A 24,998-nucleotide genomic window follows, 5' to 3' on the forward strand; every position below is an offset into this window, starting at 1 on the left:
TGTGTGTGTGTGTGTGTGTGTGTGTGTGTGTGTGTGTGTGTGTGTGTAAATATCAAATTCCTAACCAAATACTCAAATATTTAATATTTCTGAAGTCTTAGCACTTGCTACCTAAGCAAACAAAACTGGGTATGATACAACTGTACATTTCCAAGATAAATGCATTTAAATAGTCTACACATGTCCTAAACAGACATAGAGCAAAACATCAAAACAATGTACCAAGTTGAGGAATCACCTTGGATTCAAAAGGGGCAGTAAGGGGCTTCCCTGGTGGCGCAGTGGTTGAGAATCTGCCTGCCAATGCAGAGGACACGGGTTCAAGCCCTGGTCTGGGAAGATCCCACATGCCATGGAGCAAGTGGGCCCGTGAGCCACCATTACTGAGCCTGCGCGTCTGGAGCCTGTGCTCCGCAACAAGAGAGGCCGCGATAGTGAGAGGCCCGCGCGCACCGCGATGAAGAGTGGCCCCCGCTTGCCACAACTAGAGAAATCCCTCACACAGAAACGAAGACCCAACACAGCCATAAATAAATAAATAAATAAAGCAAACTGTCAACAAGTAAAAATAAATAAACACTATAAAAAAATGGGGCAGTAAGCAATACAGGGTGCGTGGATACAAGGGAGTTGTTGAGATCAGGGCCATTTTACCCTTTTCAGTAAATCGTAAGATATTTATTTTCATGTATCAGGCACAGCAGGCTCAGCAAATACTGAATTAAAAGCTTAACAAGTCTTTTTGAGACTTTCACAAAGCAGTGATATCTTTCTAATTAGTTTAAGCCATGTCTCTGAAGGCATCAAAAACAAAATCATATCTACTGAAATCATCAATCCATTACAAATACCACTTTTCCTCAGCTAATTCTAGGTGAAGAAATGTAACTCAAAAGATAGAAACCCAAAGCAGTAACATCAATCTCTAGTAATATTCTTCTATCTGAGAAATGTCAATACTTCTCAAATTCACATAAAACATCACAACCTTCAATGTCTTATTTCCCATTTCACTTTTCTCTTCTATCCTGGAACGAAAAGTATGATAAAACTCTGACACAAGGATTCCAATTTAGCCATCTGCCAATAGATCACAAAGCTGTCTGAAGTTTTAGACTACACAGCAGCCACAGGTAACTCCAGATGGTCTGAAAAACTTAGGGACACTTGCTGCATGTGCTCTGCTATGCTTTCTAGTGAAAACTCCCAATAAGCTAAAACTGGGAGAGGGGAAAACAGCCTGCAGTTGGTACTTCCCAGGGCAAGGGAAGAAAACAGCTTTAAGCGAGTAAGGCTCCAGCTGAAACAAATCTCCCCTGTTGGGTGGTTGTTGGTTGGTTGTTTGCTTTAATACAATGCTGATGAGTCACTCTGAAGTGACTTATAATACAAATAAATGTTGGGAAGATTAAACAGAGCCTATCAAACCAAACAATAATATTTTGAAAGTAAAATTCATATAGTGGTCCTTTAAAGAGAAAACATTTTAAAATGTAAAACCAGCATAAATACCACTGTATAATAAAACTTACCATTAGTAACATTTGCTACATAGCAGTTTAATATTAATCCCATATTTTCCATATAATACTTGGAAGCTGTTCACAGCCTCAAACAGTATTAGGCTCAGTATTTCACTAACTAACCTAATGCTATGGCCCAGGAAAAAACAATAATTGCACTAAGAGAGGTCAACTTATTCCAGAGAAAGGCTTACACGAAACAACCATAATTCAAAGGACTGAGGAATTATCAGAAAGAATTTCCCAGCAGAAACTGGTAAAATAGATGTGGGCAAATCACACTTTCAAGTTTGACAGTACCTGTAGAACTTTGCTTAATTCCTTCCTTGTTGGTATACCTTTTATTAATAAACTAGTTATTAACTGTTTATGTTTATAAGCTGCTTAATAAACTACTTTACGGCTTCCCTGGTGGTGCAGTGGTTGAGAGTCCGCCTGCCGATGCAGGGGACACGGGTTCGTGCCCTGGTCCGGGAAGATCCCATGTGCCGCGGAGTGGCTGGGCCCGTGAGCCATGGCCGCTGAGCCTGCGCGTCCGGAGACTGTGCTCCGCAACAGGAGAGTCCACAACAGTGAGAGGCCCGCGTACCGCAATAAATAAATAAATAAATAAACAAACTACTTTAACCCACTATTATCCAAATACAGAGACCAGCTGCCCCTTCAAATCACCATTTGGGGCAGGGCCAGGGCTCTAAAAGGGGTTTCTTGACAAATACCCACTTCTTGCTAACTCTGTTCTTACCCAATTTCCCAGTTCTCTTTTTCTCTTTCCGTGCGTGCGTGCGTGTGTGTGTGTGTGTGTGTGTGTGTGTGTGTGTAACATCCCACTCTATTCACTACCTGCCCTGCCCCAACCCAAGGATGATACTGACCTTCCACTCCCAAGATTAGACTAATTGTTGAGAACTAGAAATGGCACTTCTGATCAGTCACTTTTAAGAAAACACTTGTTATACTAGAAAAACTGGCACATTATTTGAGGATTAAAAAAATCTATTTAGATCTTCATACTAAAAAACAAAATAAATTTCAGATAAATCAAAGAGTTAAATGTAAGAAATCAAAACAAAGAGACAGATGCAGGTGAATTTCCACATGACTCCCAGGAAGAGAAGGACTTTCTAAGCATCAAAACAATTACAGAAATAACAAAGGAAAGTACTGACACAGTTTGACTATGGTAGAAGCTCTCCTAATCAACCTCTACTTAACCAATTTCACAGACTGACCCATTCCCCAGCCACTGTGTAGAAACCTAATGAATGCCCACAGCACGGTGATTGCTCAAGGCTAACAGGCTGCTGTGTGGTACACCTGCCTATGAGCTCTACAAATTAAGTTGCCTACTTACCAAGAGTTATTTATGTGTTCCTCTTTATGCTAGTTGTGTACCTGTTACTATAATTCTTAATTATATGTCACATCCATTGGAGGTGAGTGCAAAAAGAGAGGAACCGGCTATAAAGACCAGATAAAGGTGATGCTGAATTAAATGTGGGTGACAAACCTGCAAGACTGTGGGGGGGGATCTGTAAAATACCTGAAAGGATTCTGCATCGATTACAGCTCATTAAGGCATCACTCCACTTTAAAGAATCTAAAACTAGAAATCACTGATGATGAATTTTGGATGAGATGTAAAAAAGAAATATATAGCAGATTTTTAATCACTCATATCCAAAGAAAAGCAGCCCAAGATAAAAGAATTAGCTACTTAATGCATATTCTGAAGCTTTAATGTTGAAGACACATAAACTTTTTTAGGATACCCCTTCCTATTAAGCAGACCAGCTATGAGATCTAATCACACCAAATAAAGAGGCTTCTTGTGTATGACTGTCAGTTTCCACACACCCAAACTCATCAGAAACAGAATGAAAAACTAAACTTGAAAAATATTTGAAAGACAATGGACATATATACACTATCAAATGTAAAACAGATAGCTAGTGGGAAGCAGCCACGTAGCACAGGGAGATCAGCTCGGTGCTTTGTGACCACCTAGAGGGGTGGGATAGGGAGGGTGGAAGGGAGATGCAAGAGGGAGGAGATATGGGGATATATGTATATGTATAGCTGATTCACTTTGTTATAAAGCAGAAACTAACACACCATTGTGAAGCAATTATACTCCAATAAAGATGTTAAAAAAAGGAAAGAAAATGATATAGGTTAATATGTTTGATATATAAAGTTTAGATAAATTAGCAAGAAGAACACTAGGCAACTAATAGGAAAATGGGGGAAAAACCCAAATGGCCAATTTATAGAAGGAATACAAAAAATTAAACATGAGGAAAATGAATGCTTTCATTGGTTATCAAAAAGACAAAATAGTTCAATGAGATAACATTTTTGCCCATCAGGTCAATAAAACTTAAGCAATTAGCATGTTCAATGTTGCCAAATGCACAATGCAACAGTTAGGGATACCATTTGCTGCTAAAAGAAGACATTCTGGTAGAACCCTTCCAGAAATCAATCAGGCAACCTATGTCAAGAGGCTTAAAAAATGTCTCTATCCTTTGACCAGGCAATTATATTTCTACATGCCATTCTTAGAAAATAATCTGAAATCTGAATAAAGCTTTGGCAATAAGATACTCTTCAAAGTGTTATTTATTATAATATTTTAAAATTTGAGAAAAAACCTTTCAACAAAAATTACTGTGTCAGGCACTAAAGATGAACTGGAAAAAAAAAAACAGTCCCAGCCCTCTTTGAGTTTAGAGCCTTTTGGCAAACGGAAACAAATTAAACAATTATCTCAAGTCCAACAACAGGGGAATTATCAAGTAAATACGAGACATCCAAATGATGAGATGATACACAGCCATCAGAAATTATTTATAATGAATTATCAAGGACATGAAGAAGTACTTATACTAAAGGAAAAGCTATCAAATTATAAATGGGTATAAAAATATATTGAAAATCTAAGAAGGGGAGCAGGACTTCTGATGGCAGGTACTAGCAATGCTAGGTACAAGCGGGGTCTGTGGCATTTTAACTTGGGGCTGCTTCCATTACCCCCACTACAACCTGTGGCATTGTAGCTCTGGGGACACTGACACTGCCATTAAGGGAGCTGACCTGATTTGGAGCTCCAATGGAAAGCCCCAAGCCTGCAGCATTGTCGAAAACAATAGGGATCATTAGCAAACAAACATCACAGCTGCCTAAGCCTGGAATACTGGTTGGGGCAAATGAGACCTCAACCAAATACGTAAAACGGAGCTCTGGAGAATGAGACAACCATATGGGGCTTAAAGCTCTGACATATTCTTGGGGTTCTGGAAGGTTGGATGCATGTGAGGCCTTGCACTAGATGCACTGTGGACAAGGATCAAGGAAAGAGGAGAGCTTCCCAGCTTATCTACCAGAAGGATTTCACTGTTTAGTTTGAATTTCTGTACAAGAAGAAAGTAAAAGCCAAGGCAAACTGGTACACTGCCTGAACTTTGAAGGCGTGGACTGGGGCACACATTCAAAGTCCATGCATCTAATAACCCTACTATACTCCAGACATTATATAAGTGCTAGAGATATAAAGTCTCTGGTTCCTGCCTTTGAGAAGCTCATATTCTAATCATGGAACCAGGTGTCCAAGAAGTAATTAGAAATCTAAGAAAAAGAGGGTTTCAAGGGACAGAGGGGCTTTTGATTAAACATGGCTAACTGAATATAAGCATCTGTCTACCTCCCTTCAGAAGCCATGAGAGTGAAGAATTAGGAAAGATATAAACCAACAAGATGGAGAAATTGGGAGAGAATCTGACAGTAAAAGAGAGAGGTCCACAAAATTTTAGATGAAAAGCCTTTGAAAAAGAGTTAACTGACTTGGTTGTATCTTTCTTCTTTCTACCAAGTACCTCCAGTGGGGCCATCTAAACTGAAGCAAGTAATACGCTAGTCCACTCCTGAGGGCCTTAGAAAAGCAGAAGGTAAAAGTTCAAGAATTGATGCTTCCATGGACATCTGAAGGAAAGAGGAATTTAATTTTTCAAAAAAAGGGAGGGAGGAAATCCTTTAAAAGAGCAGTAAGATTCTCAGATTCTTTCACCTCAACCAGAGCATCAGGCAACTGCCTTTTCTCCACACAACAGAAGATTTTCTGGAGAGGCTGAACCAGAGTCCCCAAACTCAGGAACACCGGCCATAACTGAGAACAGAAATGGGATGCTTTACTGAAAACAAGAAGTAAAAATCCGCAAGCCAATGGTGAAAGATCCAGCCCTTTCCAGACTGGGCTTCTGAATACTAGATTCGAGCTTATTACACCCAAATCCCCTCCCACAAGAGATTCAAGGAGTCCTAAGTAGAAAAACTGACTGGCTTACGGAAAAAAAAACTTCAGTTAGTTCCTCATAAATACCCAGGTTTCCCCCAGTCATACCACAGGGAAGCCCATCAGTCAACAAGCCCCACTCATGTACACTGAGTTTCCAGTCAACTATTCCATAACAGAAACAACCTCCTCTACTAGCTTGAGGGATACCTCTAACATGAAAGATACCAAGACTAAGAAATGGGAAAAGAAACTCAGTAAAAAACAGACAAGATGAGGAAGATATAATTCACATATCATGAAGTTCACCCTTTTAAAGCATACAATTCAGTTTTTAGTATATTCACAAAGATGTGTCTCGATCAGTAAGCACTATCTAATTACAGAACATTTTAATAATCTCAGAAAGAAACTCCACACCCATTAGCAGTCACTTCCCATCCTCTCCCTCCCCCTCAGCCCCTGGCAACCACTAATCCAGTTTCTGTCTCCACAGATTTGCCCATTCTGGACATTTCATATAAATGAAATCATACAATATGTGGTCTCTTCCATCTGGCTTCTTTCACTTAGCATAATGTTTTCAAGGTTCATCCTTATGGTAGCACATATCAGCAGTTCATTTCTTGTTTCTTTTATGGCTGAATAATATTCCACTGTGTACAACTACCACATTTATCCATTCATCAATGAACATCTGGGCTGTTTCCACCTTTTGGCTATTATGAATAATGCTGCTATGGACATTGATGTACAAGTTTTTGTGTGAATATATGTTTTCAATTTTCCTTGGTATATATCTAAGAGTGGAATTCTGGGTTGTAGAACCTATATTTAACTTTCTGAGGAACTGCAAGAGTGTTTTCCACAGTGGCTGCACCATTTTACATTTCCATCAGCAATGTATGAGAGATCCAATTTCTCCACATCCTCACCAACATTTGTTATTGTCTGTCTTTCTGATTCTAGCCATCCTAGTGCATGTTTAGTCTCACTGTGGTTTAAGTTAAGTCTCATTAAGTCAAGTCTTATTGTGTTAAGTCTCACTGTGGTTTTGATTTGCACTTCCCTAATGACTAACGATGTTGAGCACCTTTTCATGTTTATGGGCCATTTGTAAATCTTCTTTGGAGAAGTGTCTAATCAATGAATTTTAAATTTTATTTAACTTTAAATAGCCACATCTGGCCAGTGGCTAGAGTATTAGGCAGATGGCAGAATTTAGTATCTGGTCCCTTACCTTTGCTCAAGGTCAGGTGGGACTGCCTAGGTGACTGAAGGTCAATCCCAGCTTCATACCTCAACCTGGATGCCCCAGATGGAACTAGGAGTGAGGCAGCAAGGAGGGAGGAAAGGGAAATTGGTGCAATACCTGGAAGGAGGACGTACTTGGCACAGAGGCTGGCTCTCAAAACTTACTGTTGATGATGAAAGCAACTCATATTTATTGAGCACTTGCAAGGTGCCAGGAACTGTGCTTTATACCGTCTCATTTAGTCGTTAAAACAATCCTATCAGGTAGATTCTACTGTATCCATTTTACAAATGAGGAAGCAGTTTTAGACAGATCAGGTAAGCAAGTATTAGTAATTTTACTCACCATAAAATTCTCCATTCCATTTCAACCTTAGAAATGTCTTTTCTTCATCTAGTTTAATTATAACAACGATCTGACAGCTCTCAATAGGGAAGCTAAGTGTTATTCAGGATTCCATCATTATGTTCAGCATATACTGTACAATTCTATATCTGCTAACCTATCCCAAAGGGACATTATGAGAATTAGATGGTTTTTGAAGCAGCAAAATATCAGCACTAAATGAAAATCTGAACTCCTGATTTCGTGCATTAATGGGTCAGATTTTATCTTTTCTAATGTGTTCGGCTACGTCCTCCCCTTCTTTGAATTGGTTCAACAACTATATAATGAACATTGACTATGTGCCAGATGCTGTCCTAGGTGTAGAGATACAGCACTGGCTATGACAGCCGTGAATCCTGACCTAATGAAGCTTAAAAGATATATTAAAGAAATATATGGTTTTAAAAGTATACAAGCTTCAATAAGTTTATGTCACATGGAGGCCTTGTTGCAGTGTCTATTTCATAATGAACCTTATTCCTGCAGCATAAGTACCCTTAAATGACACTCTCTGCCTACTAAGAAATTCTGAGTCTGAACATCATAGCCTTTAAAATGGCTTAAAATCCACACATTTGGCAGAACTACGGCAGTTGCTTCTAGCACCCAGCTCCCAAGCACAGCCAGCTGCCAAGGAACAAAAGGAATTATTAAAGCTTACCTTCAGCTCCTCAGGGCTGTCCGAGACTCTTATGCACACCAAGGGAGAACAACACAGCCAGAGTCACCAGAGCACTTCTCTTGCCTAAAGTGTGGCGTGATTTCCCAAGCTTTCATCACCACCCACCCCTGACCCCTATTTCAGGTAGATAAAACAGAAATGATGAGGTTGTTCAGATGATTCGTGTGGGTGGCTATTGTGCTGACTGGGACAATAAGCCTGCAGAACACTGCTCCCGTTCAGAGTTCACATTTTATTCATCACTATAAGTAACAATTTAGGTTTTAAAACACTGCATTTCCACACTACATTGTACAAAACAGTAAAGCTCAAGCTCTCCTGTACATGGGTTGCTTTTGACAATAGACCTAAGTAGCCACACTCTGAGGGCTGGCCGTTGCCTGACCCTCTCTCCTTGTACCTTGCCTCTGCGATGAGTAAAGCAGGGCAAAAGGTATGAATTAACTTGAATGGGAAAGCCTAAATGAAAGGTCTAACTCAATCATTTCCAGTCTCAAGCTCACTATTTCCTATGTCTTACCCAGCATCCCCTACCAAAGTAGTCAACCCAAGTTGACTGAAAGAAATCATGGACCCAAGAAACTCACCAGTAATATAGCTCAGAATCATTCAGCCAACTCATGTTTCCTGACTTAAAACATCAATCACATACAACCAGGGAGTCACAGCTGCAAAAACAATACTTTTGCCTGATCTTACTAAAAGAACTAATGGAGACTGGGAGAAGGCCCCTCCCCCTTTTTTTCACTTCCTTCAGTGGTGTGGGTAGCGAGAAAGATTCCAAGTGCATCAGTAAGAACAACACTGAAATTCAGCTCTTGTATTTTATATGACACTGACCACCAATTACCTTAAAGCCTGAGAGTAAGTACAAAAGAATACTGAGGGTGCATTATGACAGTCCAACTAATGATAGAAATAGCCATCATTGGTTATGGGAAGACTAATGAAAACTCACCCAGTAAACATCCTAAGATTACCCACAACATTCATTATCTATGTGCTCATAAACATCCTTGTGAGGTACAAGTGACTAAAGCACTCCAGGCCAAGGATAAAAATTTTCCAGATGCGATGGTGCTATTTCAGTGGCTTAGAGTATACCAAACAGCTCCCATGAATACCTAAACTTAGCATTCACAAAGTGGGTTTTCTCTTGGGGAAGTAAAAAGGCAGCAAGAATTGGGAGAAATGAAGACTATAGTAGATAATTAAGTTAGGTTACACTAGAGTACAGCAAAACCAAGGACATACCAGTGCAAAATCAGTGAGGAAATGTCACAGAATTGTTAAACAGGCTACCACTAATACCAAACATAGAAGGAAAGGGCACAGTAGTATATTATTTTCATTCACAAGTCTCTAGTCACTGAGTAATAATTTGATATCAGAGAGCAATGGGTTTATAGAAATAATAGGGTCAGGTGTAAAGGCAAAAAAAATAGCTGTTTGCCTATTGATTTCAGATATTTGTAGTTCAGTGTCATGGGCAAGAAAACAGTACAACTAAGGCTTCAACTTGGGCAGGGATCAGCAAACTTTTTGTGTTAAAGGCCAGAAAGTAAATATTTTAGGCTTTGCAGACCATATGGTCTCTGCTACAACTACTCAACTCTGCCCTTGTAGTGTGAAAGCAGCCACAGACATTATTTAAATGAATGAGTGTGACTGTATTCCAGAAAAACTTTATTTACAAAAGCAGACAGTGGGCCGATTTGGCCCATGGGCCATAGTTTATTGAGCTCTGATCTAGAGTTCTAAATCAATGGTTCTCTAACTTTAGTGGGCCTCAGAATCCCTTGGAGAGCTGTTAAAATGGAGATTGCTGGGCCCCACTCCCAGAGCTTCTGATCTATACGGCTGGGGCCCGAGAATCTGCACTTCTAACAAATTCCCACATGATACTGCTTTTGCTGCTCAGCTTGTGCTGCTCAAAGAGACCACACTTTGAGAACCACTGCTGTAGACCTCACTACTAAACAGGGAGTTCAACATTTTAAGTAGCTGCTGAAGTTCACACCAGATTGGCCACAAAAATTTGTCACTTGTAGTAAGTTCCAAACTTCAAAGCTCAAATAAAATTAAGTAATTTAAAGAAAAGCAACGGGAAACACACTAGTCAGGATTTTCTTCTTCACTTTGACTTCAGTGTAAACATTACCCCATCGGTAAAATACACACAATTCTTCCTCAAATCTCTTTATTCAACATTTTTCACCCAACACGTTCTAAGTCGTATAAAGATTTGAGAAGTATTAAGCTCTAGAAATCAAACAAGAAAATAAAATCAGTTTTAAAGACAACGGTAAATGACTCTTGCAAAATCAAAAAATATTTGACAAAGCCCATTTCTAACTAGAAGTGCCTCATTACAAAATAATACATGTAAGGTAGTTTAAGACTTTTGAAGAATTGTGTCATTTTATGTTCATAAGGATCAAATGAGGTAGATAATATAGCCTTTACTAACCTTCTTTTACAAGATGAAGAAACTGAGAAAACAAACCAAATGCTGATTTGTCACAATTAAAATTTTTTCCTTAAAATACTATTTTTCCTAGTAAGTTTTAAACTGCACTAAACAAATCCAACTTGTACATGTCTTTCCAGGACTATGTCTATGAATGTGTCTTCATGGGGAAAAATATCATTCTAATAAGATCTTCAAGCCATATTCACATTCATGGGGCTAATGCTGAAGCCATCCAGGCAAGTCTAACCAAGAAGCCTGAACTTTAATCAGATGGCAATTTAAAGCACGTTCTACCTTTAGTGCAAGTGGGTCACAGATTATGGAAGTGTAGTGATCCCTTCCCAGCAGTACAATAGAAACACTCAGCAATGGGAGAAATACTATTAATGGAGATAATCCAAAAAGTAGAGCAGCAAGCCTAGAATCTCCCTCTCCAGATTCCCAAGCTCTTTCTGCAACAGTGATAATGTATTCATTTAAATAGATATTTACACAAATCATTTTTACATCCATTTTAAGAGGGAAATGTTTTTAAAAAAGAAAGAAAAAAGGAAAGAAATATAATCTACAATACGTATGGTCAGTAGACGTTTTTTCCATTCTTATTAGCATGCTTTTAAAAGTATTACATATGTTGATTATAATGTGAGATAATTACATTCTCACTTTAACCTGTGATCTGAATACTCCCGTAACAATTTTTTTTAATTTACATGAAATATAATTAAAGAAAGTCCTTAGTGAAAACGCCTTCTTATTTGTTTTACAAGTATCTATTTTACAAGTGACTAAAGAAAAAATTATTAAAGATAATCTCAAATTCAATGCCAGATATTACTGCTGGGACAAAAATCCAGTTAAGACAATATTAAACCTAAGAAGACGAGTAAAGATTGTACATAAATAAAAGCTCACCATTCTGCTTCTGAACTAATGGCTCAGATGGAATTCAGCAAAAACTTCTAACCTAAATAACGTAATATAAATAATACTGTCCACAGATTATCATAGGAAGAGATGCCTTTTACTGTCCTCTGAAGCCAACCTAAGAAGTATTTTCATCAAAGTAAGTGGTCTAAATAGATTCCAACATGATCATTCTTCCACTTGACAATGTAACATGATCTAGTAGATGAAATGCTGTTCTGTAAATGTAGTTAATTTAGATTCAGTGCCCAATCGTATCAGAGACTACAACTTTAGAATCTTTCCACCTCATTTTGCTTGTGTTTAAGAGGTGGACACTGCTGCCTTAATAAAATTTTGGGAAGTTACATAAAAGAACACTATAATATCCATAAATCCTATATATGGCTGTTTCCTAAATATATATTCTGGGATTCTCCTTGTCTCAGTTTTGAAATTTCACATTATGAACAGTTAATTCACCTTTCATATATCCAAATGCAAAGACAAAAGCTGATACAAAATTCCCTCTTTTAACATAATCTTTGGAGCTTTTCTTAACACTGCAAAATTAGAACAGTCTTGCAAACAAATTATGTAAATCTATAAGCTCAAAGAATGCTATCTTTCCTATGTACATAAGAGGCAATGACAGTTTTTTTAAGCCACAAAGCACTCTAAATAGTGTATGTTTACTACCACAAAATGTATCGAGTGAAATGAATTTCAGATACAAAATAGAATTTGAAGATTTACACTACACACCCTAATCCCAAATAATGACTCTAGCAAGGGCTCTTGGTGAAGTCATAAAATATACATGGATGGCACATCACAACTTTCCAATTAGGGATGGAGGTTTAGCTAATGTTTCCCCTAACTTTATTAAAGCTAATATTTTTAAAAATCTTCCATTTCTGACAATTTCTAGTATGTTCTCAACTCTGCTTTCATCCATTCTACAGGCAATAAGCAAGAATGAAGGAAACAGTTTTTTTCAGGCACTCCACATTTATACTGCCTCCAGTCAGACAATCTTAGAAGAATTTTAATGGGTTTCTTCCCCTTTAACCAAGGATCAAAAAGAGAATCCAAAAGCAGTAAAAACAAACAAAACAAACAAAAAACCCTAAATGTACAGTACTTCCCCATTTAACAGTGAAAACAGTTCGGTGGACCAGTCTTAATATCTTTACATTTTGGTAGAAACAATCTACCTACTATGGGGCTACTGAGACCACTGAAAGAACAACCCAACCTTGAGGGTAAACAAGAATGGGAACTGGGGCTTCCCTGGTGGCGCAGTGGTTGAGAGTCCGCCTGCCGATGCAGGGGACACGGGTTCGTGCCCCGGTCCGGGAAGATCCCACATGCTGCGGAGCGGCTAGGCCCGTGAGCCATGGCCGCTGAGCCTGTGCTCCGCAACGGGAGAGGCCACAACAGTGAGAGGCCCGCATACCACAAAAAAAAAAAAAAAAAAAAAAGAATGGGAACGGGACAGTCAGCTCCAGTTTCATTTTTAATCTACAACAGGATCAGCAAACTACAGGCCAAGGGCCAAATCTAGCCCACCACTTATTTTTGTAAATAAAGTTTTATTGGAACACAGCCACACATTTGTTTTCACATGGTTGTCTTCACACTACAACGGCAGAGTAGCTGTGACAGACTTGTGGCTCGTCAAGCCTAAAGCATTTACTATCTGGTAGTTTACAGATAGTTTGCCAACCCTTGTTCTACAACATCTAAAATTGTTGAAAATCAGTATAAATATGTCCGTGAGATAAAAGGTTGACCAACAACCCATAAAATTTGCTTTATGTCACAGTGTGTAGAACAGACTCTGTAGGCAAGCTGTGACAGTACTCCCCTGATTAAAAAGCATCTAACTGGGCTTCCCTGGTGGTGCAGTAGTTAAGAATCCACCTGCCAATGTAGGGGACACGGGTTCGAGCCCTGGTCCGGGAGGATCCCATGTGCTGCAGAGCAGCTAGGCCCGTGCACCACAACTGCTGAGCCTGCGCTCTAGAGCCCGCGAGCCACAACTACTGAAGCCCTCGCACCTAGAGCCCATGCTCCGCAACAAGAGAAGCCAGCTCAATGGGAAGCCTGCGCACCACAACAAAGAGTAGCCCCCACTCGCCACAACTGGAGAAAGCCCGCGTGCAGCAACGAAGACCCAATACAGCCAAAAATAAAAACAAATAAATAAATAATTTTTTTTTAAAAAGCATTCTAACCCTCACAGACTGCTGGTGGGAATGTAAAATGGTACAGACACTTTGGAAAACAGTTTGGCATTCCTCAAAAAGTCAAAGAGAGTTACCATATGACCCAGCAATTCCACTCCTAAGTATAAACCCAAGAGAAATAAAAACAAAACTTGTACGTGAATGCCCATAGCAGGATTAATTATAATAGCCAAAAGATGTAAACCACCCAAATGGCCCATCAATTGACAAATGGATCAACAAATGTGGTCTAGCCACACAACAGGATATTATTGGGCCTTAAAAAAGGAATGAAGTGCTGATACATCTACAACCTGGATGAACCTTGAAAATATTATGCTTAGAAAAAGAAGCCAGTCACAAAAGACATGTTGTATGATTCCATTTGCATGAAATGTCCAGAATAGGTACATCTGCAGAGACAGAAAGTAGATTAGTCATTACCTGGGGTAGGGAAGGATGGGGAGTAAGAGTTAAAATATACAGGGTTTCTTTCGGGGGTAATGAGAATGTTCAAAAATTTACTATGGTCACCATGCACAACCCTGTGACTATACTAAAAACCACTGAATTGTACACTTTAAACGGGTGAACTGTATGGTATGTGAATTATATCTCAAAAAGGTGTTACCCAAAAGAAGGCGTTCTATTAATCCGCTGAAACATCTAAAATCAGAATATTAGAGTGTTATATGTAGGAATACCTCTTAAAAGACAACCAGTCTCTGCTTATATAAATGACAAGCAGTGTAACAGTACTGAAGAGCAGGCACTTAGACCACGTATACTCAGGTGCAAATCCCCACATTGTCACTATTATTGCCACTTTGCCCAGGGCAAGTTACTAATCTCTTTATTCCTCAGTTTTCTCATCTGTAAAATGGGGAGGGAGGTGACTGCCTCAAAAGGAAGGTCTGTGGCCAAAGTTAAATTAGAAAAATATAAAGAATTTAACACCATGTCCATCACATAATGAGCACTCAAACCACAGGATCTGAGAACAACAACAAATTCCTAAAGTTGTCCCTGAAAACTTTAGCTTTATACTTATTGTTTGAATTTTTTATATGTTACCTGTGTCACTAAAACTAAAATAGGAGCTGTGAACCTAAAACTGCTCTAAAGAATAAGGATTATTACTTTAAAAAATAAAATAGGGTGAACATTTTCAAAAACTTTAAGATTTCTTTTACTTTCCCTACCTGTATTCCTCTACTCCCTTTTCTAAATGAGACAGGCCTAAAAAGATTAAATAAGTTACCTAGGAAACTTGAGATCATTCAAGCCCCACCTCCTTTGTAAAGATTTCCCCAATTTCCTTCTCCTACTAGGTGGTCACAGTCTCTGGATTGCTCACTTAACACACTCTCCTTCAACTCCTGACTGAGTACTTACTATGTGTCAGTTGCCAAGTTATGCTGAGGATACTAGATGAACAAGTCAGATGCGACCCTGACCTTAACAGGACTTAAGTCTAGTTAGATTAGGTTTTAACTGTTTGTCAAATTCTCTCGTGGACCGAGAGGTCCTTGAAGCCAGAGAACTTAGGGTATTTGGTGAATAATAATGATAATGGCAATTTAAATAACAACCTTTAGACATTTTACATATACCATGTTATTCAATCCACACAACACCCCTGCAAGGTATATGCTATCACAACCATTTTACATATAAAGAAACTGAGGCTCAGAGAGGTTAACTAACTTGCCCAGGCCCACACAGCTAGAAATGAATGCATAAATGAAAAAAATGAATGAATGTTAATTAGCACCACTAACAGTTTTACACACATGGTAGAAAAGAATGTTCATTTCACCATATTATTTATGTAATAGAGCCTGTGTTTAGCACTGAGAAAGTGCACATTTGGAAATTGTTGAAACTTATCTACATAGCTGCCAAAAGTAATTTGAGTATCTCAGAGACATTCTAGAAATAAAAAATACTTATGCTGCACTTCACAATCACTAATCCATGCAAATGGCTCATGAAGCAGCCATCTTCATTCCTTCTATAAATAAGGAGAAAATGGTGACAATGTACCCAAAGGTTACCAGATCAGATCTTAGGGGGCTGCCTTACAAGCTACAAAGCACTGTGGACCCATATGTTTGGAGGAAAGTAGGTACCAAGCTGAATACAGATTCAACATAGTATATTTTGGATATTATTAAACTACAGAGAGAGAGAGAGAGAGAACACAATCATCATTCCTAACTGTAAATGATTCAAATATTCAAAACAAAGATAACAAAGTTAAACAACCTATATCAAAAGAAATAAAAAAGAGAATGTGTAACAGAATACAAGAAGTTGAAATGAAATAATATGCACTTAGATACAAAGAAACTGGCTTAAGTGCACCAAAATAATTGTTTCTTATTGTGAGTGGATGTGGACAACTAAAAAAAGCCAATGAACAAATTTAGCTGTGGGGGGCGGTGATGGAGGGAAGAGGGATGTGAAAGGGGAGGAGAGTTCTACAATTATCCAACTGGGACCAGAAACCTTGAGGCAAGGAAGAATTCAGTTCCCTACAGGTGAAGGATTTAATAAAAGAACAATGGTTTGACAAATATCAAGAACTTAAAAGTATCTAAAATTTACTGTCATTTCATTAAAGGTATCCATTTAATTGAAAGTTATGCACCAAGCTTGGGAAACAAAAAGACCTAATTTTAGGAAAGCCAAATGTTTTTCCCTAAAAGCCAGCCATCAGAATCTGCAAAACACAATTCTAGTGAAAAAAAATGTACTCCTTTTTTTTTTTAACCCTAAATATGTTGGTGTTGAGATAGACTCACGGAGAGACAGTATAATATTACCAACATCCACAGAAATGAAGCGAGAATCTCACTTTTTAGTCACACCATGATGGAATATTAAACATTATATTCATTTTGATAGATGTTTTAAATTGCCTCTGTTATAGATAAGCCTTTTCTTGGTCCTCAATCAGTGTGCTGGCATTTTACATTATTGATCTGCCCAACCTCGAGACTTCTGTGATGTCCAGCTATCCTGATTCTTCTAACTCTGTGAGTTATACTCCAAACCACAACACCTCCCCACCACCGAGCTCCATCAACCCCCAAGAACTCATTCATTCATAGTTTAACTTCCACACAGTTGAGTCCCAAATATTCACTATCATTCCAGACCTCTCCCCCAAACTCCACCCGTATATTTCCAGCAATGATCACTTAGAAATGGTCTGCACTCAATTCAAAGACAAAGTACCAATCCATATCATGGAATACTGGGCAGCAGGCTAAGGGGAGACAGAGTTAGACAGATATATAGATGGATATGGAAAGGCCATCAGATACACTATTTTCAATGTAAAATGAATATTTCAGTTTTTTTTAACAAAAAACTCCCAGAAAGGTTGTACAAAAACTGGACAATGGTTACCTCTGGAGAACAGAGCTATGGATGGTGGGAGAAAGGAGAGAGATTCACTATTTACCTTTGCATCATCTATATTTTAAAATTCATTTTATAATTTTATAAAAACTAGTTAATTAATTTTAAAAAGTAATGGGGGCTTCCCTGGTGGCGCAGTGGTTGAGAGTCCGCCTGCTGATGCAGGGGACACGGGTTCGTGCCCCGGTCTGGGAAGATCCCACATGCCACGGAGCGGCTGGGCCCGTGAGCCATGGCCACTGAGCCTGCGCGTCCGGAGCCTGTGCTCCACAACGGGAGAGGCCACAACAGTGAGAGGCCCGCGTACCGCAAAAAAAAAAAAAAAAAAAAGTAATGGAATATTATTAAATCTCAAAATTGGAAACATATATGAACTTTAAGTCAAAACTAGCTTCAGAAGCGAAATCTTTCCAGTATAGAAAGTCAAAGAGAGACTCTCCTATGCTGACTTGGGCTCTATAACCAATCATAGCATAACACAGTCAGCCCTCCACCAGGTTCTGTATTCGCATATTCAACCAACCGTGGATTGAAAATATTCGGAAAAAAATTCCAGAAAGTTCCAAAAAGCAAAACTTGAATTTGCCTCTCAGCATCTACTTACATAGAATTTACATTGTATTAGGTATTATAAGTAATCCAGAGATGACTTAAAGTATAAGAGAGGATGTGCATTAGTTACATGCAAATACTATGCCATTATATATAAGGGACTTGAGCATCCACGAATTTTGGTATTAGTGTGTGGGGGGGAGAGGGATCCTAAAACCAATCCCCTCACAGATACCAAGGGACTGGCCATCAGGGTAATTACATTTTACTCAGTTGAAAGATGGGATACCAAGATAAATGGCTGACTCTGAGAGAGAAAGGAGAGCAGGTCCTTTAGCACCTTGAACCCTGCAGTATAAATCCAATGCCATATTTGATGGTTTAGAATCTGCATTCTCAGATGCAACTAAAAAATAAAACCAAAAATGTGAGAGCTGTACACCCCATCAGTTTGTGGCTGCAGTTAGGTACCTGCTCTGCAGCAGTAACTCAGTCACTTGATTACTTAGGTGTGCAGTGTTGGCAGACAGCTGAGATGCTCACCACTCAGCAGCTGTGGTTCAGGACACAGTTTTCAGAGTCAGAGAAAACAATTTCAGTATTTTTATCACAGGATATAGGAATAACTACCCTGTGGAAACAACTCCACCCCACTCCCAACAAACACCTATCTCTGAAACCTCATTACTTCTGGTTTGGCAAGTTAGGAGTAATCAATCAACTATTCTGTCCGTTGGGGCAGAGGAATTGGAAGGAAAAAGCTGGAGAGTAAAAGGGGTGGAGAAAGTTCCAAAACAAATTATATTTTGGATGGATGGTCAAGATTCTACATTTCCATGCATAAACTTATCAGTTTGGTGGCAAACACTGGTATTTCATTAGAGAGAAAGACAAAAAGAACACAATAGATGAGACAATGAACCGTAGTATGGAACCTCTACTGAAGAGGTAAGAAATTTAACCAGAAAGTCGAACAATTAAAATTTGCAGTAAATAGGGAATTCCCCGGCAGTCCAGTGGTTAGCACTGCACGCTTCCACTGCAGCGTGCCCGAGTTCAATTGCTGGTCAGGGAACTAAGATCCCACAAGCTGTGTGGCACGGCCAAGAAAAAAAATTTTGCAGTAAATAAACTCTGAAAATGAAGACATATGCCTTATTTTAAGGAAACTCACTGCAGCATTTTCACAACTGGAATCAACAGCAGAATGCAGCATGAAATGAACAGACTTTAGAACTGGTAGGATTCCCATGTGATCTTGGGCAAGTTACTCACCCCCCTCTGAATCTCAGTGTTTTCTGTAAAATGGGAACAATGAAAGGAGATAACATATGTAAAATGCCTAATATTAGAAGGCATAAATGGCAACTCCCCTTACGAAGTAGGCATGTTAAGTTATAAAAGATTTTTTTTTACTTGTGGACAATCTATGTCAAAGTTCCTTTAAACTGCTTCTGCCACATTTAAAATGTGAAAACATTTACAAAAATGCAATAATTCAAGGACAATCTCAAAAAGTGAGGTACACTTGCTTCTTTAATTTATTGAGTAGAGCTGTAACTGGAGATGGCTGAAAGAATTTTCAATTTAAAGGAAATATCCAGAAACACAAGGGACATTAGAGAGATGTAGTATGGCAGGTGAAACTGTTGCAGATACAAGGGGAAAATGGAAAGGGGTGAACTGCATGTGTCAAGGCCATAGAACACGTCAGTCATGGAAGATAAGGGAATCACAGGAAGCATTATGAAGACAATGTGCAAACCACACTTCAGGAACTCCAAGTCCTAACGCAGTCTGTAAAAAGCGTACGTGAAGATACTCTGAGAAGGTTGTGCACAGGCAGAAAAGCAACTGAGTGGCTCAGTTCCCTCCAAAGTGGTCCCGGAATCAAACTCCATCATCAGGAATCAACACTGCTTACCTCCTCCCAGTAAGGCCTGCCCCACAGCTTGGATATTCCTGGGGCACCAGCACTTTAGCTGGTGACTGTGTTTCTTTTCCCTTGTTACATGACTGTCACTCTGAGCAAGCACTTCTTTCGTGGAACATATACTCATTTCTGGAAAAATCTTGGTTCCTTCAGGCTCACACTTGACCTTTTCCTAACATTAAAAACTCGTTTACCTGGGGCTTTCCCTGGTGGCGCAGTGGTTGAGAGTCCGCCTGCCGATGCAGGGGACACGGGTTCGTGCCCCAGTCCAGGAAGATCCCACGTGCCGCGGAGCGGCTGGGCCCGTGAGCCATGGCCGCTGGGCCTGCGCATCCGGAGCCTGTGCTCCGCAACGGGAGAGGCCACAGCAGTGAGAGGCCCGCGTACCGCAAAAAAAAAAAAAACTCGTTTATCTACCATGTCTAGCTAAAATTCCCAGGGAAGGTGTTCCAACATGACGTAACACTCCCCCCTGTGGTACTAGAAACCCAAATCACTGGGCAAATCAATATATGTGAAAGCCATAGTAATTGGGACAAATTAGCAAAGCTGAATTTTTCTCTATGCTAAATTATATATTTTACATATTATTAATCTGGTATTTACATAAAGGCTGCATTTAACTCAATTCTCTGGCAAACAGCATTACTGGAATTGCAAGTATGAGATTTAAAGTATATAAGCAACTTAACTATACCCTTTTAATAGAGTGTATGTCCAAACACAATCCATACTAAACTGATAGATTTCTTAATATTGAATTAAGTCGTTATAGTAGACAGCTATCATCAACTGTTATTGAAGCAATCCTTGTTCTGATTGTCATCAGACAATCACCATATTAGCATTAGATGAGTGTCATAAATCAATGTGAATCTTAAAAGACCCAAAAAAATCAAAGCCAAACATAGGCTGAAACAAAATTCTTATACAGTAAGACTCAGGAACACAATGTAGAGAAAAAAAAAAAATCCACGTCTTGGTCTTTTGGCTTCAATACTTCCCCCAAAACATTTATTCTAGTTTTTAAAAACCGTAAGCCTCTGAAAAGCCAGTCTCAAAATATTACATACATAACCTAAGTTTTAAACCAATGACTCTCAATCATAGCTGCACATGAGAATCACTTCGAGAGCATTAAAAAAAAAAATACCAATGACCAGGACCCACTTCCAGAGATTCTGATTTCATTGCTCTGACACAAGGCCCTTGAATTGATCTTTTTAACAGCTCCCCTGGTGATTCTAATATGCAGCCAGGTGGAGAACCACTACTTTAATACAGCCTTTTGGGACAATAATTGCTCTGAGGTTGATAAACATGCTTTTTGCCTTTTAATGAGATTTTATTAAAACTACTCAATTCATTCCATAGCTAATGAGCAACTGTTACATTGCAGGCACTGTGTTAAGAGAAAGATGTGTAAGATATATTCCCTGCCCTCAAGAAGCTCCCTGTTAGCTAGGTAGAGAGACCCATAAATAAGTAACTGTAATTAAATATGATAAGTGCTCTTGAGGTGTAAGCAAATACAGCATGCCTCACAAACTTGCATGTCATCCTTGAGCGGGGGTCATGCTGCATCATTCCAATTTTAGTTTATGTCCTACCAAAGCAGGAAAGTCAGAAGTTATAGGTTACTAAATACTGAGGCAAATATTCAGCCTACACAAGGCGAAAGTGTGCATTTTGCTACTCTCTTTCACAGAAACTGCTGTACCATGAAGGTAGGCATTTCTGTTTTAATTTGGATGAATCATTCTAAAATTTCCTTCATGTAATATTACTGATTATGCACTTGCCTATAAAACCATCAATTTGCAAAAGATACAGTAAATGCTTAGGACCATAAAAATTAGCTGATTACCTCTATTTGCATAATACCTTTCCTTTCCAGTAATTGCTACATTTGCTAAGACAAGAAGTTTTAGGACAATGACGGCATTGGAGATTTGTCTCAGTCTCTTGAAAGATGTTACATGGGAAAATGTCATGGAAACAATAGGCATTCAAGGACCATTTGCAAGACTTTCAAAAATAAAAAGCACAGGGGAAAAGAGTTTAAATTTTTTTAAAAAAGATATGGCATCCTCCCAATATTCATAATGGATCAGGCACCCGATTCCCTGTAAGTTAATGGATGAGTGAGTAGATAAGTAGTGAGGCAGGTGAGTGTGTGGTCAACTGATGGTAAAAAGGTGAAATCCACTTTAAAGCACTTCAGTGAACATTTAAACCTGTTAAGCCCTAGGGGTCAAAAACAACTTGTGATACTAATTTGTTATAAAAGAAAAATCACAATTCCAGGGAACCTGGATAGAAATCAACCAGGTTTTCAGTACAAGTGAGGGCTTTCTGTTTAAATCCAGAGTTGAACAAATTCTGAGTTAAAATGCATGCTGTCAGAGACGCTGTAAGAAAATCTCAAGTGAATTTCAATTTCCAGATCAATATATGCTGAGACAATTTACCGGAGAAAACCTTCAACCTTTACACAGGGTGAGGAACACTATCATTACATTCTCTGCCACAAAGGCTACCTTTAATTCATTATTTCACGGAATGACATATTACAAGCGGCACTGGCCAAGTCAGATTTTGTAGGATATGAATGAGAGTTCACGTTCACAGTAGTTAAGATAGCCATAGAGGAACTATCACCTCAAAATTAGCTTGCTCCCCATCCTTATGCAGCTCTGAAGCAACAGAGGAGATGAATCTAGTCCTACCAGAGGCGTTTCCTGAAAATATTCTATCAATTATAAGTCAGCAGAATACTGACTGAGCTAATGTGACGCTGACCACTTCTTTTCAATATCCAAAGAGTCACATCATCACTCTTTCAGACCTCAAGGAATCAGAACTAGTTACTAACATTGATTCAACGATGCCTATTTTCCGTTATCACAACAGAATTAACATTTTAATCTCACATTTTCCGATTATGACTCTGCTGGCTCATTTAAATCAAATATAACTAAGACACAACAAACATCGTTCCCCCCATGCACACACACACACACACATAATTATTTGGAGGCTTTGGGGAAACATCTAATTTACCTTCACTGGGTGCCAAGAATGAAGAAACCAAGGAGATTTTTTTTGACATATTTGTCTCTCTAGAACTGTGCTATTCACATATGGCTATTGAGCACTTGAAATGTGGCTAATCCAAATGAGGAACTGAATTTTTCATTTTATTTAATTTTAATTTAGAAAGAGATACTTGATTCAGTTACTAGAAAACTTTTAGGTATGTTTGGAACAACTTGGGTATGTGACTCTACTTTTGCAAATGCAAATTTTATGAAACTTAAATACAGAACAAGTATTTACGATGACAATTTAGCTTAGTGTCAGAATTGAGATGTGTGGTTAGTGTAAAATACACATTGGATTTTGAAGAGTAAGTATGAAAGAAAGGATGTAAAATAGCTCACTAATGATTTCTATACTGACTACATGTTGAAGTGATAATAGTCTGGATCTATTGGGTAAAAGAAAATATTTTATTAAAATTAATTGCACCCACTTGCTTTTAATCTTTTTAATGTGGCTATTAGAATTTTTACATATATAAAATTACATATGCGGCTCACATTATATATTTTTTGGACTACTCTGCTTTAGAGCACTTCCACAACCACTTTACCAGGGCGCATTTGGATATCCTTCTTCCAGTAGACAGGCTGGTCATGTAACAATAGGGGCAAGGAGTAACACCTCCTTGTATCAACTGGGTCTGAGGAAAGTGTGTAGCAAGCTCTACCCACAATTTCACCATGTGAGGAGACACTGTAATACCCCAGCATGAAAGGAAAATAATAAGTTATCAGCACTTAAACAAACTGAAATCCAGTACTGCAGACAACTTAAAAGAGATAGAGCCAACTGCTCTAAGGTCTTGCTATCATTTCCCAACTGCGGACCTTAAAATAGACGATAAAGCACCGCTTCCAAAAAGAGACAAAATATTTCAATGGTAGCTATCTAGTAATCCTTAATAACTAAGCAAAAATTTCTCTTAAATCTTATCTCCTCAACTTCTAAAGCCACAGAATACACGCTGAACTAGGAAATCAACTTCAGATCGCCAGCATTTCCCTCACAAGCAAATTAGCAGGATTGTGCACTTGGAATACTGTTTGACAAGAATGAAAAGGAAACTATTCAAAACAGATTTAAGGAATGGACAATTAGATGAGGAACTGCAGATTTAATTCTCAATCAGCACTGTGATTAATCTGATTCCCTGCTTTTCCCTAGTGTAATTATACAACACAGATGAAAGGATGAGCATTTGGACTGTCAGTTCTATATTCTGGACCAGCCCGGTGACTCAAAGCAGACGGCGCTACCACGCTAAGCACCATCCCAACAACAGTCGAGGGAAGCCTCGAACACTGATTTAACAGTCATTGCATAACGAGGCATTAAAAATTCGGAAACCCCCAACTCTTTCCGCGTTGGTCTACACCAGGTGAAAAATTTGCTGAAACTGAACGCACCCCGTCTTAAATGGCCCCCTCCAATCCGGGCATGGGGTGAACACAAAGGCATCTATCTAATACCCTGCACAATAGACACACACCCCACAATTTAAAACCCTGGACGTTCTTTCTCTATCTCTTCACGGAAGCAAAGGAAATGCAAGCTGCTCTTTTCGTTAATGGTCTGTGGTACACGCAAGGTAACAATAAGCCCAACTGTTCCCAGGAAGCAACTATAAAATTGGCTCTGCCACGTCCCTATGCAACCGTCAGATAAAATGCCGACAGCAGATTTCAGCCGGCCCCACGCCTCATGGGGTGGCCAACCTCGGCTCGTCGACCTCCACGGATCGCCGAGAAGCCCCCAGACACCCACCCTGCGGGGGGTCCAGGTACACGTCTATAAATACTCCCGGGTGAGGAGGACAAGGGAGGAGGGGGGCAGGGCAGGGGGCAGGCCCCGGGCGGGTGCGGGAGGACCCGGGCATCACTGAAATGCATTTTCCCACACTCCCGCTCCCTCGCGTGGAGACTCACTTGCCGATCACCTCGCACAGCTCGTACACATCCTCGAACAGCACGTCGTCGTCGGCCATGGTCCGGAGGGGACAGTGGCCGCAGCGTGGAGGGCTCCGAAAACGGGGGTGGGGGCGCCAAAGAGCTCAGTGCCCGGCCCCTGGCTCGCCTCCTCCCCTCAGGACCCGCGAGCCCTCGGTGCCGAGGACACTCGAGCGGGGCGGCGAGGCCCGGAGACTGCGGCGCCTTCCTCTGCGGGCGACCGCCCCGGCGCGGGCGGCAGGGCCGGGGCGCTGGAGCGAGGGCGGCCCGGGCCCGGCGCCGCCC

General features: G+C 39.6%; 1 protein-coding gene and 1 pseudogene across 8 annotated transcripts in view; both read right to left on the reverse strand.

Moving 5' to 3' along the window:
* The window catches only part of CASK (calcium/calmodulin dependent serine protein kinase), a 386,526-nt gene extending 361,594 nt beyond the window's left edge, over positions 1 to 24,932 (reverse strand). For 6 of the 8 annotated variants that reach the window (XM_029240363.1, XM_029240356.1, XM_029240362.1 and 3 more), the window contains exon 1: positions 24,693 to 24,921. In XM_029240363.1, coding sequence (XP_029096196.1) covers positions 24,693 to 24,751 — 59 coding nt within the window. In that variant the 5' untranslated portion in view covers positions 24,752 to 24,921. Of the gene's footprint in view, positions 1 to 24,692 lie in introns of all 8 variants that reach the window. The other 2 variants (XM_029240361.1, XM_029240358.1) reach the window with 2 other exon arrangements.
* Positions 21,188 to 21,282, reverse strand: LOC114906645 (annotated as a pseudogene).
* Positions 24,933 to 24,998: the final 66 nt, after the last annotated feature.

This window comes from Monodon monoceros, unplaced genomic scaffold (assembly GCF_005190385.1).
Source record: "Monodon monoceros isolate NGI ecotype Baffin Bay Population unplaced genomic scaffold, NGI_Narwhal_1 Super_Scaffold_22, whole genome shotgun sequence".
NCBI classification, from domain to species: Eukaryota; Metazoa; Chordata; class Mammalia; order Artiodactyla; family Monodontidae; genus Monodon; species Monodon monoceros.